The following is a 19,297-nucleotide window of genomic DNA, read 5'->3' on the forward strand; positions in this document are numbered from 1 at the left end:
GGCAATATATGGGTGGGATAAAGATGAACACCCATTTGAATTTTACATGAAAATATTTTCATGATTTTGAAATTCATCAGTTTCTGATTTTTCCAATATGGTATTTGCATATTTGTGAATTTAAATGCATCACAAGAACCTTGTATTTCTTTAAGCTCTTCGTTTTCAATTTTTCAAGTTTCAAAAATTCAAACAAGTGGTACATTAAATTAAAGAATTAGATTTATTTTTTTAACAATTTCATTGTAGGTTACGATCGTATCTACTCTTTTTGACATAATATTTAGAATAATCTATAAATAAGAGGATAATGTGTTTTAGTGCACTCGAATACATATTCTCTTGTATTATTAATAACGCTCATGCCAATCGAATTAAGATTCAGTCAGCTAAAATGAATATTTTTAAATGTAAATAGTAACTGAATAAAAAAAATATGGAAATAATAAAAAATCAATACTCTATTAATTTAAGAAAATATATGTATACGAAATTTGTTATTTTATGGGATAAACAGGCCTTGGGATGAGATTTGAATGGAAAAATTAGAAGAAAAAAAAGGGGAGAGGGTTTTTTTTTATTTAAATAAAATATTATAAAAATAATAATTATTTATTAAAATAATATATTCTTCAATTATTTATCAAAGTATTATCTTTTGAATACTAATATGGGTTATTTATTTATTTAAATTTTTAGTGGACGATTTGCAAGGCGAAGCTAGAAAAATTATTTTATGGGTTAAAAATGAATAATAATTTGAAAACATACTATAGTTTTATTATTATATTAACTTATAATTTTATAAAATTTGAAAGACTTTTGTATCGAATTTATCAATTTTTGGAGACCAAGACCATTGCTTGCCCGTACTCTTGACAAATCAAACATCCGTCTCACAAAATAGAAAATCTTTGTCACTTCGATTTGAGACCAAAAATTATTTTAAAAAGTTCAAATCGTCGTTATTAATGACGATTTGGTGCCAAAGTTCTACGCTATATATTGCATATTATTATGATAAATAATTCTAATCTCATATTATTTAAGTAGTTAATTAATATTTTAATGGGATTTGTGTAAAAAACCTCTATAATCAAAATTTTTGAAAAAAAATTCCAATTATTTTAATTTGAAAATACTGATATAAAATTGTATGTTCACCCTTAAAATGCTAGTGGGAACAAGCCTTTAGTTTTTAGGACATGGACATGCTAGTAAAAAGAGTTCATGCCTACTGACTCTGTTCTGAATTCTCAGTTCTGACTCTTGACTGATTTCTCAAAGCTCCTGTCACTAAAAATTATTAGGAAAAAAACCCATGAAGCTTTAATATGATTTTTTGAAATAAAAAATAAAATTTCTAAAATATGATGGAAAATGATGTTGAAAATGAAAAAAGTAAGAAAAAGAAAATGGGAGAATAATTTGAAAAAAAAAAAAAACCTGTCTACATATGAACAGCTAACACCTGCTCAGTCTCCCAATAAAATGACCTGCCTATATTGTATTTCTTTTCAATTTTTATTCTTTTTTTTTTTGGTTCTCATAGCTGTAGAGAGATTATTCATATTATTATTCCTTTCTTCTTCTTTCATTCTCAACAATCTCTTCCCCCTCTTCTTCCATAATACTCTTTCTTTCTCTTCATATATAATCTTTACTTTCAAACACCCTAAATTTACAACCACATATTCCAGAGAGGATTTAAAAAAAAATGGTGATGAAGTTACCTTATCTGGGTTCATGTTTGTTTTTGGTTTTTTTTAGTTTGGTTTCTATTGTTGCTTCTGGGTCTGGAAAAGGGCTCCCAATTCTTTCATTCGATGAAGGATATAATCAGTTGTTTGGAGATGATAATCTAGTTATCCATAGAGATGGTAAAGCTGTTCACTTGTCTTTGAACGAAAGAACAGGTTTGTTTCTTTTTTGCTGATTTGGGTTCTCCTTTTTTTCTTTGTTGTTTCATTAAAAAGGAAACATTTTTTGCTTTTGATGGTGGTGAAAAACAGGGTCGGGGTTTGTGTCACAAGACCTTTACTTGCATGGTTACTTCAGTGCTTCAATAAAGTTACCTGCTGATTACACTGCTGGAGTTGTGGTTGCTTTCTATGTGAGTTTATCTATGTTCTACATTAATCTCTTTCCTTTTTTTTGTTTTTATATTAAAATCTATTTATCTAACAGTTAATTATTTTAGAAGCTCTCTCAACAGTCCTTTTAAGCTCTTGGTCGCTATTTAGTGTTAATTAATCTGATTTTTTTAAATTCTGATACTAATGAGACTCAGATGAGTTTGCACTGTTTTCTTCACTTTCCTCTCATGGTTCAACTTGGAGTTTGAATAGGGTCTTGAATGAAAACTTTGATTTTTCTTTTCAAGTCACAAAAATTTCAAATTTTTATTCAAGAATCTGATCAAAATACACATGGATATGACTATGAACATGTTAAACTTATCTCAGATTGATTAGAATTTCCAGATGGTTTTTTCATGTTGAAGGAGATGGCTTCTTTCATAAATGAAATTCATTTTCCTGAATATGTATTTTAATTTATGTGATAAACAGATGTCAAATGGTGATATGTTCGAGAAGAACCATGATGAAATAGATTTTGAGTTCTTGGGTAACATTAGAGGAAAAAATTGGAGGATTCAGACCAATATTTATGGCAATGGAAGCACCAGTGCTGGCAGAGAAGAGAGATACAATCTCTGGTTTGATCCTGCTGATGATTTCCATCAGTACAGTATTCTCTGGACTGCTTCCAACATCATGTAAGTATTCACAATCTATATCCCCAAATACTCGTGTTGGACATCCGACCCAATCACAAACATGGATACGGGAATATTACCCTTTAAGCATTGCCCCCACCATCTCTCCTATAATTTGTTGTTGTGTTGCTTTCCTTTTTCCTCAAATGGTTAAATCCTTTAGTTATGCTGCTCTGCTCCATCCACAACTTTTTTAACCTATGAACATTGTATGATTAAGTGTTGAACATGCTGTTTTGAAGAGTTATGGTTTTGATGTGATGGTTGTATTGTAATGTAGGGTAAGGTTTCTTATTTTGGGATGTTTATATATTACACGATATGAAGTCTGGTTTGCTTGTAATGGCATCCCTTCTTACATCCATCCAAGTTTTCTTCTAATACCACCATAACTAAATTGTTGGTTTTGTTTCTGATGGTAATTATTTTTGCTTGCAGATTTTATGTAGACAATATCCCCATTAGAGAGTTCAAAAGAACAGCTGAAATGGGTGGAGATTTCCCCTCTAAGCCAATGTCTTTGTATGCTACAATATGGGATGGATCTGATTGGGCTACTAATGGTGGCAAATATAGAGTCAATTACAAATATGCTCCTTATGTAGCGGAATTCTCCGATTTAGTTTTGCATGGCTGCGCAGTTGATCCAATCGAGTTTTCATCCAAGAGGTGTGACGGCACGCAAAGTTTCCAACTCACAACCAGTATCACCCCATCACAAAGAAGCAAGATGGATAGCTTTAGGAGGAAGCACATGACATACTCTTACTGCTATGACCAAACCAGATACAAGGTTGCTCCTCTGGAGTGTGTAATCAATCCTCGAGAAGCTGAAAGACTGAAGAAGTTCGATCCTGTCACATTTGGAGGAGGCAGGCGCCACCATGGGAAACGACACCACCACATGCAAGCAAGCCGGTCTGAGGCTGATTCCATCTGATGGAAGACGTTTGACCATTGTTTTCCTCTCCTTTCCATTCAGTTTGGGGATCAGTTTTGTGTATAGAGAGAGGGGGAAGACTGCAGAGCACAGCACATATACATATATATATTGAGGGTGATATGAGTCATTATATATGTTCAATGATGTGGAGGGTATGTGTATAGTTCCATACCTTTTTAGGTTTCCATGTCCATTTTTGTTATTGATGCAATAAAATAAAATACTTTAGCAGATTTAAAACACCTTTATTTTTTAAAAAGTTAATTTAAGTATCATTTTCTGCTTTCCCTCTTGGTGGTTCAAAGAGACATCTGCAGCACCCAAAATTGTTGCATTTAATGTCCAAAGTTTGGGGTTATCTATATGTCTGTTAGCATGTTGCTGATCAATATGTATATGCCATTGGGTAGTTGGAATCTAAGGAGGGTTAGATGTGACAAGTTGGGAAGATCTACTTTTAAAAAATATTACTAAATTCTATTTTTAAGCCATCCAAAAACTAAAAATTTAATTTAAATCCTTTAACAAAAAAAATTAACTTTGACATCTAAAATTTTATAATTAAAAAAAAATGTTGATTTCGCCCACTAAAGAACATAAATTCATCCATTCCAAGGACATTAAATATAAAGCATTTGCACAAAATCATAAGGTGAAGAATAGAGGTCACAAAATTTTGGAACAACTTGTGCTTAGATTCCAATATCATTTGACAGCCAATTCTGAACTGGAATTTCAACCTCATTGAGTAAAATTGAAATGAAAAAAAATGAAGAAATCCCAGTGTTTTAGACCACATACTAATAATTCATAGTTATCCATAGCACTGACATAAATCATGTGCAAAGCTCAAAAAGAAAAGGCTACATCTCACTATCTTTTAAAGCAGATATCTTTGATTGCTACAGATTGTAACCTGCATTTCCCTAACAGTGACAGAAATCAAAGAAAATGGATTTGATTAACACAAGCTAACAAGTGCAATATCAATATACATACCTGCTATAAACCCTAAAACTTGACTTTGTCCAATAGTATCACATGTATGTATAACCCTTCCTCTTACTAATCCATGTAAAGTAGATGGATGTAAAAAATAGCATGTAAATCATTAAAACGATGCCATGGTGTGTTATGCCCAAGAAATTTTTTTTTTCTATAACAAACAACTGTTAAGAAATATAAATGATAGTCCAAAAGGATAATGTCCAGAAGATGCTTTCCAGCAACAAGAGGAGATGCATTCAGAAAAGTTCTCAACACAAATACGACTCCAACTAATTTCGAATTCTACTACCAAACTCACATTTACCACCAAAGTATATCAGTAAAGAACAAGATCTCTAATTCTGGGATTCAGCTGCCTCCTTTCTCTCTATCAGTTTGATGAAATTCTGAACAATTATTTTGCCTTCAGAGGTTATGATGCTCTCCTGACTGAAGTGAACACCCTACGGTTTTCAATCAACTTAATGAGCATAAAGAGAAGTAAATGGAAAAGATTGATATAGTAATACTTCATTAAGTGGCAAATAAGCATAACAATGAGGGACAGCCTCTGCATAAGGCTTTTTTTGGGACCCTTATTTTCCTCGACTCTTAGTTTGTGATAAAATGAGGAAAAAGATGACAAAAAGAACTTGTTAAAAGTACTTGTTTTATGATGGTAGCTTTAGATTCTTTTATCTATAACCAGACTATGGAATCAAATCATATAGAGGTATACACAAATTGCTAAAATTGAATGACGGAATGTATGTGGAAGATGTGGAGATAATATTGTGAACAGTATCATTGGCCGTCTCATAACGACGATGTTAGAATTGCAGAAATGTTCTTAGCAATGATAGGGGTTAATATAGGGGTATAATTAAGATGAAAAAATAGCTATTTTAATTCCTAAAATGCTGCAAAAACCAAGGGTGTCATGTCTAAGGCACTGAAGTCAAGAAAGGGTACTCCTATGAATCTATGATGCCATTAGAGATGCTATTACATTGATATCTTTAGGCAGTAATGTCAGAACAGAGGTAACTAAGAGACGAGAGACTTTTTGATAAATATGAGAACAAGTGACATTTTGGTTTTCAACAAGGCGTGAGGAGCGGGTGCCAACAAAGAGGATATGAATGGAAATGACAAACGAAAGAAATTATTAGATTTAATAACATAAAATAGGTTGTTAGCTAACATTTCATACTACAATTTAAAAGGTATCAATGTCTGCAAGTGCATGTATACAAGAAGACACTATTTTGGCCCAAAAAAGAAGACACCACTAGAAAAATCAATATAAACAACATGATAGAATAGTTTCTTCAAATATCATTTGGTAAACTTAATAAAATTAGGAGAATAGAGCACATTGCAGAAAGAACCTTATTAGATGGTTCTTAAAACAAGTAATTGGTCAAACATGTATCATGGTTGAGCTATGATTCTCCAGAGATTGAAATTATGGTACCAGGGAATTTAACCTTATATTGACACTCCAATTATTCCAGATATAATTATAGTGAGTCTATCAATATTATAGTGAGTCTATCAATTAGGAGTGCATCTAATTTAAGTAAAGAAATCAGTTACATCACAGCAAATATAGTCTTACCAGCCAATCAGTTAGTTGCAATTTGACTGTAGGTGTTTGTTCTCATTCAGAAAATCATTGTGCTAATACGTTATAAGTAAAATAGATAGCGGTCTTACATGTAGATACTTGTATATTTTGTGCCGAGCAGCCATTATCAGTCCATCTTCTGTAAAAGCAGTAACCTTGAGTGCTTTCAAAGGAAAACCATCCATATCAAGAAAGGCGCCGGGACATCTGCCAGCTTGGAATGGAAGAATTGCTGATAATCTGAGGTGTAATTAATGAAATAAATTGGAAATTGTTTTTAAGAGTAATTTAATAGAGCTTCCAAATGTCTAGTAAAAATAAAGAAGGATAGTAGCAGAAAAGGGAAATGAGGTTTTGACCAAGTATGCCACCCAGTAATGGTATATTACATTCTCACATGGGGGCTAGGGGTGGTTGTGAGGGAAGCAAGGTGCAGTTTTCTGTGAGAGAGATTGGTTTTAGTTTCCCAAGTAAGCATTGCAACATGCTCAATAGTGACCATATACCCTAAGACACTATATGAACTTCATATGACTGGGCTTCTTTTTTGGTATATTTATAGACTCCTCACTCTCAACACCCTTTCATTGCCAATCTCATAGCTAAACCTAGGTCTGAAAGCGGCAGGGTGATTTGCAAAACTGAAACATAGACTTCACTAATTAAAATGGCTCTTCTTCTGTACCTTTCTCAAATTCAGTTTGCCAATGTGAGATTTTAACGAAGATAAGATTTTTTTCATACCACTAGTTTTTCAATGGCCAACAAATTTAGGACATGATTAGCTACATAAGTAGTCAACCATGCACATTATGTGCAACATGCAGTATTGCATGAAAATAGATCACATTCTACATAGAGCTCTATTGATTTTCTGACCTATTGGAACCCTCTAGCATTGGTAAACAAAAGCTGACAGGGTGTAGAATCCTTCTCAAGGGGCATTGGAAAAAAAACAGTGGAAATTGAAACATGTTTTACAGCTACTTATCCACTATTTTGCCTATAAAGTAAACAAAATTTCCTAACAGTTGAAACTTGTTAGGGGAAAAGTGCTATTAAGGAGTCCCTGTACTTGAAAGGTAAAAGAGAGCTCAAGAAACAAATTTGACTGTACTGATAGTTTGAGCACATAATTTAAGCACACTTTAAGAATTTAAAAAGGAAAAACCGTGGGACAAGAAGTATATACTTCGGAAATCCTGTAAACAACCCAGCTTCCTCAAACAACTGTCGCCCAGTTTAAGACCATATGGAGAACGAACTGTCTTTCCTGCATTTTACAATGAAGTCAAACAAATAATGTTAAGATCCCACCAGCAAGCAGCCCAGCTTCATGATAGACATACACGACTATGGAAGTCGCTTCCTTAGAATAAATATTGAGATAATGTAGAAAGATCCTGAAATTAAATGAATAACAGTTACATAAGCTATCCTTGAACACTCACCTCTGAAAGCCTCACAAATGCACCACATTCCCGTAGAAACACCTAACAAAGGTACAATCGTCTAAGCTCCAAAACTGTTTGCAATAATGTTCTGGAGTCTTTAAGCATGCCTGTACAATGGATACAAAGTATATAAAATGCTGAAATACGACAGATCCTTATGCTTTGGTTAATACGGCAAACTAGTACCTGGACCAGGGGAGCTGACCACGCCCCTAGGGTTTTTCCTACAATATAACAGGAGAACTAGTCATTATATGAATAAAATCTCTAGATATAAGATAATTAATAACCATTCACCACCCGAGTGACCATCATGTTATACAAGTAAATAGTATTGTACGAGTCAAAAGGCTAAAATTCTTACCTTTTCAACTCTTCCACGGTTAACTCATCATTCCGACAAACCTTGAGACTACATCCAAGCTCTCCCAAATACTGCAAAATAACATGTAATTCTGAGGGTTTTCTGTAATTAGTCAATAGCACAACTCAGAAAAGACTAAAAGCAATCAAACAAAAAATTCATAAGGCAACATTTCAAGATCAGAAAATTATTATCAACTCCTTTTACCCCTTTCATAAGGCGGCAATCAAATGAACCATGTCTACTGCTTAAAAGGACAAAGACAAGATTGAAGTAAGGATGGTTCCCAACATTGGAAGCAAGATTTCACTCTATTCCCTAATAGTTGGTTTCTCAGTGCTTGTGCTTGTCCTTGTCGGGGGGAAATCTTTGACCAATTTCTAGCACCATAAACATAAAAAACTGTCTCATGCTATTGATATTCATTGGTCAAAACCATTAAACCAAGTGACCAACAGTATCGAAGATGCTGAATGGAGTTCACTGCACCATATGAATATTCATTCAGCAGGAATCACTTTTGACATATCATGTTTCTCACTGATAATAAAGTTGCAACAATTTCGTTGAGGTAAATAGTTTTGAAAAATAATCCTTTACTTTCAAAGAAAGAACTAAAATTAGACCAAAAAAGAAAAATTCAACAGTTCAGGATTTTCTTTCTAGATCATATACAAGCATGAATATATTCTTTCACACACAAGTACAATAAATTTACTATAAACCTGCTAATCAATAATTCTGTTACCTGTTGTTTTCCTAACGATTTGTAAGAAATCAAACAGCATATCTAGAATCAAGTCTTAAAGCAGGGCAATTAAGAAAGGCAAACGATTAGCTATGAAAATGACACGAAATTTTGAACATGTACCCAAATTTGGCAAAGATTGGAAGTGAAAAAACTATCATAGTTGTCAATGAGGATAATGGGATTCTGGCTGTCTTGCTTAGTCTCCAACACTGAAAAGGCTGAATCCGGTACAGCTGACGACGCTGATAATTTTCCAACAACCCCACTTCTCTTTGTTAGCAAGAAACCAACTCCTGCAAACCACAACAAAGAAAAAAACAAAAAAGAACCTTTCTTTGATTACACAGTACACCCAAAAAAATTCCATAGAAAAGAAAATAGAGGAAGAGAGAGACTTGATGGAGAAGCGAGCCTGGATAGTTGAGGCAGAGATGGGTTTTGAAGGGTTTTAAGAGAAAGTGAAGGTTTTGGTTGAATCAGAGATGATTGCATAACAAAATTAACAGCCATTTTTCTTCTAAACAAAGAAACAAAGCAAAGTAGTTTTTTTTTTAAAGGCGCTAGGACTCTGAGAGGAAGGTTTATCAGTTTCAGTCTTATGTCTTGCAGGGATTCTGCTTTATAGAAAAATAAGTTGGACAATGCTTTTCACATGGCCGTCAGTTATTTAGAAAAGCTTTGTAATTGGACACTTTTTGTTCTCTTTAGGTGAATTGCCAAATCCTCCTTAGATGCTTTCCATGCCTCAAATCTGAATGGGATTCAATTAAAAATATATTTACTCTTGACTCAATGAAAATTTAACAATGACTTATTTCTTCTAAGTACATAAATTAATGGGTTTTCTTTTGACAGGTGAGATAGAGATGAGTTTTGAAGGGATTTAACAAAAAGGGAAGGTTTTGGTTGAACCAGAGATGAGTTGGTAGTAAAATATAAGAAACTTGGAGTCTCACTGAAAAGAGAATAGAATGGCAATGTATGTTCAGTTTCGATCATATGGGGACATAATTATCATTTCCATCTTCATAAAGAAAAAGAAAAATGGAAATAGAAATTTAAGGGAATTAAGGGAAGGCAAAAGATTATCCAATGAAAAAGACTGTTATGGAATGCAATTGTAACTGTCATTTCATATTTCTGTTAATTAATCTTAATTCCTTTTTATTGTAATGTTTTGGTATTCTTTTAGTAGAACACTGCGTTTTGTATTTTGTATTTGAGGGGGTTGGGAAAAACATTGTTTAAGGAAACGGTGTAATTTTGGCAATAATTATTCCCAACTGTTACGATTCGTTATTCTGCTTCTCTTAATAGCCAATTAGAGAGAGCAGAGGTAGCTGTCGAAAACCACCTTTTTTATTTAAAAAATTTTAAAATTTTAAAAGTTAAAAAAAAACGGAGGAATCGACTTTTTGGAAATGGAATATGGAGTCGCCACCTATCTTTTTGTTTTGGTGTGATCGGGTCACCTAATAATTTGGTTATTTTAATAAAACATTTTTGGTCTACTAAAACAACGATTTTGGTCTACGGATTTTTGAGAAAACAGGTTCGGGAGTCGGTTACGTATGAGGAAGGATTAGCACCCTCACTACGCCCAAAATTGGTACCAAACCGATTAGATACTGTCCTTATGTCTAAAATAAAAAAAGTTTTTGAAATGTGGTTCTTTTTTAGTAACATTTGAGTAACCCAAATTGGTTATCAAAAATCTTCTTTTTCTGACGTCCGAAAGTTTATAATTTGAAAATCACAAAAGGATGCTCAACCATTTAGTCTAAAGAAAAACCGAAACCAGCACAGTAGGGCACGATTCCTCGAATTTCCGAACATTGACCATTGCCTCGCCTTAGAAAAATACGAATGAAATTCCGAAGAGACACTCGATTATTTTGAACAAACGGGAAATTGCAACCCAGCATGATGGGCACTGTTCCCCGAATCGCCAAACATCGAATATTTTTTTCGTTTTAAAGGGTTTTTAGAAAACGTGAGTGAAATTCCGAAGGATATTCGATTGTTTTGAAGAAACGAGAAATCACAACCCAGCACGATAGGGCATGATTCCCGAATTGTCAAACACCGAGTATTGCCTTCGTTTTGAAGGATTTTTGGAAGACATGAGTGAAATCTCGAAGGGATATTTGATTATTTTGAGTAAACGAGAAATTGCAACCCAACACGTTAGGGCACGACTCCGCAAATTGCCAAATATCAAACTTTGCCTTCGTTTTAAAGAATTTTTAAAAGGCATGAGTGAAAGTTTGAAGGGATATTCGATTATTTCGAGCAAACGCGAAATTGCAACCCAACACGTTAGGGCACAATTCCGCGAATTGCCAAATATCGAATCTCGTCTTCATTTTAAAGCGTTTTTTAAAAAAAAATTGTGAAACTAGCTTAAAACGCATTAATTTGATTTGGAATAAGACAAAATGGATCACAAAATTTGGGTTTTATGAAACCAATGGCGACTCCACTAGGGATAGATATATAATGTTTGAAATGGATGTTATAGAATGAAAGTTCGAATCAAATTACACGTAAAATATTTTGAACACGAATTCATTTAGAGGTTAATAAAATACATGATAATTTAAATAATGTATATAATATGAAAGAATAATAAAGAAATATGACAAGATATAATGCACTAAATAGATTTACAAAACATATATACATAAACAACTTTTTAAAAAAATAATTATTTGTAAAAACATAGGAATACCTTCAAGCTTAAGTTAACCCTATAACAAATTATAAAATGGACATAAACATTTTGAAGATGGCGTATCTATTCAAAGTTGACAAACGTATATACACATAAAAATGGTATTTAAATGCGAGACTTTAAATCAAAACAATATATAATAAAATATATTCTAAAAGAAAGACTTATATACATAAAATAATATATATATAAAAATAAATTTAAAAGAATTTGTAAAATAAATTGGCATGGGACTAAATATGCACATAAGATTAAATTAATTTTATTACAAATTATAGACTTAAAAGACACACTCCTATGTACAAAGTATGTTTTTTTTAGGAGTATCTAGTTAAAAATGACCATATACATATAAAAAAAAAAGTTTAAACGACATATACACCATATATATAAAAGGATCGAATATGAGGATAAAATATAAATATGTATATAAAAATATGAAAACTTTTTTAAATGAATTATAAAACGATTTAAAGATACATCAAGTTTTAAAATGGGAAAATATGTAACAACACAAAACGATTAATATGTATCTAAAATAAATAATCTATGAAAACCTTAGATTAATAATAAAATAATTTAAAAGCAAAGGATACGACAAATTTTAAATTAATATGGAAAAATGGCTAGAACTTAAATATATACATATAGTGAAAGACAATTTAAATATTATGTATGTAAAAGTAACGTAGAATTAATAATATATAGAATAAAAAAACTAGTCTTGCCATGAACTACATATGCACAATATTATTTGAATAAAATGAAGTAATATACAAAATTTTTTAAAACAATATGATAAAAAGAAAACTTTAAAATAAATACTTTATATAAAAGGGGGGTAATATTATCATGCTAATCCAAAAAAGGTATGTATATACATATATAGAAAATATTAAGTTGATTTAAAGAAAAACAATAAACTATACAAACCAAATGGACTCAATTAAAATACAATTAAAATGAATAGGCTAGTTTATAAATAAAATAATCAAAAGAGGGCCAATGTGTGATGCGCGTCAACATATAAGGACTAGAACTGGAAATAAACCAAGTTCTAAAACGTAGAGCAGAGACACGGACCAAAGCGCAAACACGCGCAAATTACAGGGCGAATTTTAAAAAGAAATAAATAAGCAAACAAGGTGCAATTGAGCATCTGCGCAAAGGGGAGGGACCTAGGGCGCAATTTGTAACACCCCCATGCCCGAAACCGTCACTGGAGTCAAGCTTGAGGTGTTACTAAACTTATCTTACCTTTTAAACAACTCTACACCACTTATTTTAATTTTTGGAATAAACTATTTTTCTGTGTCATGGTTGCTTAAAAATTTATTTCTCGAGTTTCAAAACTCAAAATTAAGATCCGTAAATTTTTCCTGAAACTAGACTCATATATATATATCTACTAATTTTTTTATAGAATTTTTTACTTGGCCAATTTGTTCAGTTTATTAGTTAAAGTTTCCCCTGTTTCAAAACTCGACTGCACTGACCTCTTCTTACTACGAACCATGTTTCTTCCTATAAAAAATTCATATGACTAATCCGTTTGTTTCTATTAAAACTAGACTCAACAAGGATTCTAACTATATAAATTACACCTTATAATTAGTTTTTTACAATTTATGGTGAATTTCCAAAGTTGAAATAGGGGATCCAGAAATTGCTCTGACCCTGTTTTACTAAAACTCAGATATCTCATAAAATATAATACCTTTACCTGTTTTGCTTATTCCATAAGAAAATAGACATAATAATCTTTAATTTCATATATTATTCATCTTCAAACTATGTTTCTACAATTTTTAGTTATTTTTCAAAGTTACATCATTTCTGTTACTTGAATCTATTTTTAGGTTACTTTCACATTTTTCATAATTTTCATGTGATAATCACCATTCAATCATACATATTAATAAACATGTATATCATCGGCCATTTTATTAGCTAATCACTAGTAAGTATTTATACATCATTCATTGTTCATATTATACCAAAAGTAGCTAAGTTTCTATACATGCCATACCCAAAACAAAACGTCTAATTATACCGAGTTATTTCTTTGATAGTGTGATCGGCCTCCGACGTTTCCTTTGATCCCCGAGTGGCTAGATAAGTACTATAAGAAGAAGAAAATAAAGAGATTAAGCACTAGGCTTAGTAAGATTACAAGCAAATAAATCACAACATTCAACATAATGGATAATTATGCATAATATCATCTAACATCATAAATTTCTTTACTTCTCAATTTCTATCTTCTTCTTTATTCCCTTACCTTCTTTCTTACCTGACCTTTCCTTTTTCATAAATATAATCTACTTTTCCTTTGTTGTTAATTCACTATAATTTAACTCATACCCTGACCCGTTGAACCACTTGGAATACTAAGGATACTAGGGTCGTTCTTGTCTTTCAATATCCTGCCAATGCCATGTCTTTGACATGGACTTACATGAATTATTCCTGTCTCCAATGCCATATATAATATGGACTTACATGGTTCAATCCTGTCTCCAAAGCCATATTTCTAATATGGACTTACATGGCTCATTTCTGTTCTGTCCTGTCAACCTTAATATCCTAACATTCCTAGGGTTCAACCGGGGCTTTCTAACACTTTTCCTCTGTCACTTCACCTTAAATTCGACTTTAAATATTTTCATAACATAAATGTATAAATGCTGGAAATTGACAATAATAATGTAAAATAAAAGAATATTGCATTTATTTACTGTAACTTACCTTGATACAAAATGTGACTAAACTTTACAATTTAGTCCTTTACTTTTTCTTTTCCCCGATCTACTCCTGAATTTCGTTCTTCTTGATCTATAATAGCAAATTTAACTTATTTAATATTCACATTTATTAAAACAGTCCTTGACCCAAACTTTTGCAAAATTATATTTTTACCCCTAAACTTTCACATATTTTCACTTTTGCCCCAAGGCTCGTAAATTAAACTTCATCATATTTTCTTATGTTTTATGACATGCTGATCATTTTTCCCTTCTATGGCAATATCAAAATCACACTCTAACATATATTTATTACTATTGGTATTTTTTTTCCAATTTAAGCCCTTTTACTCGTTTTCACTTAAAACCGAGTAGCATAAGTTGTTTAACATAATTTAAAACCTCATATTCTATCATAAAACACCAAAATACACAAATTTCAGGCATGGGTATTTTTCCAAATATGAACCCTAGGTTAAATTATTGCTAGAATAAGCTTAATCAAGTTACCGGGACTCCAAAAACGTAAAGATCATTAAAAACGGGGCTTGAAATCACTTACTATGAAGCTTGAAAGTTGAAGAAACCCCAGCTATGGAGGAGAGCAAAAATCGGCAGAAACTAATTGAGAAGATGACCATTTTTTTGTTATTTTTCCCTTTTTAATTCAATTAATATCCAAATGACCAAATTGCCCCTCCTTACTAAACTTTCAAAAATTCCTTCCATGTCCTAATTTTTGTCCATGAACTTAAAATTGGTCAAATTGTTATTTAAACCCTCCTAATTAATATTCCAAAGAAATTTCATACTAAAAACTTCTAGAATACAAGTTTTGCAAATTATTCGATTTAGTCCCTAACCTCAACTTAAGCACTTTATGCATAGAATTTCATCACGAAATTTTCACACAATCATGCAATCATACCATGAACCTCAAAATAATAATAAAATAAATTTTTCTACCTTGAAAATATGGTTTCACAACCACTGTTCCGTTTAGGCCCTATTTCGGGATGTTACACGATTAGCCCTTTGACGCGCATTGGCATGGGTTTGGGTCTGGCAGCGGGTTGACGCGCGGATCTAATAGTCAAAACGGCGCCGTTTCGTCCTTTATTAACTTCCCTTTTTATTCCCTTCTTAAAACACAGCCTATCCCTAAAATAAAAGTTGCTAACTCCTCTTGTTAGGGTTTCGTTCGGCAAGTGGCCGTCCAACCACCATTTATTTAGTGATCGACAATTCTCAGGCCAGATCCGGCCTTTTTTAGCCACAAACTTCCCTTTAAACTTCGATCTCGATGAAGTGAAAGGGAATCAATAGCTTAACAGCGAGGTAAGTCCTCTTTTCCTTTTGCTTTCGCTTTTTTTTATGTAAATGATAAAGAAATCGATGAAAATAGGTGAAAAGAACCGAGGATTAAGAGAAGGGAAAAGAAAAAGATAACCTTTCTCCTTTTTTGATTTGTCGAATTGATTCAAAAAAAGAAAAAAAATGAATAAATAAAAAAAATAAATAAAAAGAACAAGAACCAAGAAGTAATCTGTGAATCACCTTGAAATCTTTTAACTTTTTCTATTTGATGTGCGTGTAAAAACCAGAAGAAACATTACAATAGCCTTGTATGGCTTTATATAGCCGAAATAAAAAATAAAAATACATCATTTTTTCTATTTTGTGCTACTGTCGTTCCTTCATTTGTTTGCAGGTACCAAGTATCGTGGCAAGGCAACTGGCATGTACGGGCGTACGGAAGGTCGTACGTGGGAGCGCTAGAGGCTGTTGAAGACTGGAACGTACGGAGGCACTGGGGGGGCTCGGTTGCGGCGCAAAGCGAGGGAGAGCCCTAAGGTTTCTGGAGTTGTAATTTTCTGGGCCTATCGGGCCTGTTTTTGGGTCATTGAGTGTTGGGCTAATGTAATAAAGGGACTTGGGCTATTAACAATTTATTGGGTTTTTATTATTTTTTGTTTTTTTGTTTTTATGTTGTAACGGGCCGGGCAAAATTTGGGCCTTATAGTAGTTATGAAATTTGAAAATCAGATTCAATTTTCTTCTATCTTGTTTCTAGCTTTCTCACCTTTTATTTTCTTAAATTTCTTCTTTCAAAATCACCTCGCAACAAATGTATCAGAGCCTCGTCGTTTCTCATTGTTACTGAGGGCATTACAACCAGGCTTCAGAAAGATATGGCACTGATTCAGAATGAGCTTACATAGTTGCAAGCAAAGTTCAATCAACTGGACACAAGGATTGACGCACCTCTTAAGGATTTCCAGGAAAGAATTAAGAATGAGGTTTGTTCTGAGGTACGATCCAAGTTTCATTCAAAGCTTCACTCTCTATTTGAGCAATACTTTAGCCAAACTCCTCCTACTGTGGTTACTGGTTTGATTCCAAATAAAGGAAAGGGAATTTTAGACGAGAGTCATCCAGGATTTCCATCAAGAGAACAATTTGTTGTGTCTCCCATACCAGATCTGAGACATACTGGTGTGTCTTCTCGTGTGAGCAACTTGGATGTTGGGAGTACTCTTTTCAGAGTGGACTGTCCTCATTTTTATGGGAGTAATTTTCGAGGGTGGTGGTCTAAGTTTGAAAAGTACTTCGAATCGGAAGGGGTAGAAAACCATGCTAGAGTTCGAATGGTGATGTTGCATTTGGAAGAGAAGGCATTAGATTGACATCATTTCTTTGTCCAAAGGCAGGGAGGGCTACATCGAGTGACCTGGGACCTGTATGCCAAGGGCCTGAATGAGCGCTTTGGATCTGACTCATTCCTTGATCCTATGGCTAAACTTGTCTCACTCAGGCAACAAGGATCTGCTGATTAGTTTCATGATGGATTTGTAAGTTTCCTGAATCAACTCCACTTGCCTGAAACATATGCATTAAGCATTTTCACAAGTAATTTAAAACCTAAAATAGGACAGTACCTTAAGTTGTTCAAGCCACAAACCTTGGTTCAGGGGGTACACTTTAGCTAGACAGGTTGAAAATATTGTCTTAGGACCTTCGAGGAAGTGACTACTTGTAAATAATGCAGTAGGCCCTTGTAAACCTTTATTTCCTGTTTCCAGAATGCATCATGGTAATAGGGGCCCTTCACCAATAGGTGGTTCTGATGGTGTGGTCAATACTGGTCAACTAGTCCCTACTAAATCTCTTTCTCAAGCTGAGATGGATGATAGAAGGAAGAAAAGGCTTTGTTTTTTGTATGGCTCTAAATATATACCAAGATACAAATGCTCCAAATCCTAATTATATTAGCTTATCGTTGAAACACAAGTTGATCATGATACTAATGCTAAAAGTCCTACTTTAGAGGAGTTCCAAGACTGTCTTGACTAATTAGAGGTAGAATATCAAATGGTTGAGTTTCCTACTCCAGTGTTGTCTTTACATGTTTTTCAGGGGTCACAAGGGCACAATACTATGAGGTTTTCAACTCTCATTGATCAGAGTGAGGTGATTGTCTTGGTGGATTCAGGGAGTACACAATTTTGTGGACTCCAAAGTAGCTAAGAGATTGAATTTAGCTATGGAAAAAGTAAGTACACTTAGGGTCATGATGGCTAATGGTGTTCGATTATCAACTCAGTGGTTGTATAGTGATGTGTAGTGGAAGACACAAGGCTATCATTTCTTGACTGACTTTATGATTCTGCCAATAAAGTGGTGTAACTTGGCACTAGAAATTCAGTGGCTCTTGTCTTTAGGGCCAATCATTTGGAATTTCTCAGCTTTAACCATGAAATTTGAACACATGGGGCAGAGTTGTGTTCTCCAAAGGATTATTCCATGTTCTTTACATATTGTGTACAATTGTCTAAATGTTTGAGCATAATAGGGATTGGTCCTTATCCTATGTTATTGACTTCATGTGCTCAAACCACACTCACTGTTCTATCAGTACAACTACCTTCAGACTTACAGTCTTTACTTGCTGAATTTGAAGATGTTTTGTAAACACCAACAGGATTACCTCTACCTCGGTTGCAAGATCATAAAATTCCACTGATAAATAAAACTAATATAGTGAAGATGAAACCCTATAGATATCCTTCAATGCAGAAGATAGAGATAGAAAGGTTGATTCAATAGATGCTGCAGGCTAGTATAATTCGTGACAGTAATAGTCATTTTGCTTCTCCTGTGGTGATGGTCAAGAAGAAATATGATAATTGGAGGTTGTGCATTGACTACAGACAACTTAACCAACTGACCATCAATGACAAGTTCTCTATACCTATCATAGAAGAATTGCTTGATGAATTGGGCTAGGCAAATTTCTTTTCCAAGTTAGATTTAAGGTTAGGGTACCATCAAATAAGGATGTGGGACAAGGATGTGCATAAGACAGCTTTCAAGACACACGTGAAACATTATGAATTTCTTTTCATGCCTTTTGGCTTGACAAATACTTCCTCTAATTTTCAAGCACTTATGAATTTAGTCTTTAAACCATTGTTGAGGAAGTCAGTCATTGTTTTCTTTGATGATATACTCGTGTACTCTAACACTTGGTTAGATAATTTGAGTCATTTACAGGAAGTGTTACAATTGCTGAGGCTGAATCAGCTCTATGCAAAGAGGACTAAATGCACTTTTGGAGCAACTCAAGTTGAATATCTTGGATATATCATCTCTCGAGAGGAAGTTGGCATGGATATGACCAAAGTAGAAAGTGTCATCAACTGGCATTGTCCGCAATTTGTTAAGGAATTGCAAGGGTTCTTTAGATTATTCGAGTATTACAGAAGATTTATACGAGGATATGGAGGGTTACTTAAACCTCTCACTGCCCTATTGAAGAAGGATACTAGGTGGCAGTAGACTAAACACACACAAACAACATTTCAATAGCTCAAAGAAGCCATGTGTCAAGCACTAGTGTTGGTTTTACCT

At 33.4% G+C, this 19,297-nt stretch overlaps 1 protein-coding gene, 1 non-coding gene and 1 pseudogene across 2 annotated transcripts; 1 reads left to right on the forward strand and 2 right to left on the reverse strand.

Annotated features, from left to right (window-relative positions):
* Window positions 1-1,231: 1,231 nt before the first annotated feature.
* LOC107913525 (probable xyloglucan endotransglucosylase/hydrolase protein 28) lies at window positions 1,232-3,953 on the forward strand. The gene is made up of 4 exons (XM_016842138.2): window positions 1,232-1,916; window positions 2,013-2,113; window positions 2,571-2,779; window positions 3,218-3,953. Exons 1-4 carry the CDS (start codon window positions 1,718-1,720, stop codon window positions 3,717-3,719), a joined length of 1,011 nt encoding a protein of 336 aa, XP_016697627.1. The 5' UTR covers window positions 1,232-1,717; the 3' UTR covers window positions 3,720-3,953.
* An 877-nt stretch (window positions 3,954-4,830) lies between these two features.
* On the reverse strand, window positions 4,831-9,883 carry LOC107913526 (anthranilate synthase beta subunit 1, chloroplastic-like; annotated as a pseudogene).
* LOC121212979 (small nucleolar RNA Z103) lies at window positions 9,846-9,932 on the reverse strand. The gene has a single exon (XR_005908349.1). It is a non-coding gene; the product is annotated as a small nucleolar RNA Z103 (small nucleolar RNA).
* Window positions 9,933-19,297: the final 9,365 nt, after the last annotated feature.

The sequence above is a fragment of the Gossypium hirsutum genome, chromosome A13, assembly GCF_007990345.1.
Source record: "Gossypium hirsutum isolate 1008001.06 chromosome A13, Gossypium_hirsutum_v2.1, whole genome shotgun sequence".
NCBI classification, from domain to species: Eukaryota; Viridiplantae; Streptophyta; class Magnoliopsida; order Malvales; family Malvaceae; genus Gossypium; species Gossypium hirsutum.

Excerpts from the sequence above, each read along its gene's own strand:
- LOC107913525 (XM_016842138.2), top strand. The coding sequence starts at position 1,718 with ATGGTGATGAAGTTACCTTATCTGGGTTCATGTTTGTTTTTGGTTTTT. Across the intron at positions 1,917-2,012 it reads GTCTTTGAACGAAAGAACAG|GGTCGGGGTTTGTGTCACAA; the intron begins GTTTGTTTCTTT and ends GGTGAAAAACAG. Across the intron at positions 2,114-2,570 it reads GAGTTGTGGTTGCTTTCTAT|ATGTCAAATGGTGATATGTT; the intron begins GTGAGTTTATCT and ends TGTGATAAACAG.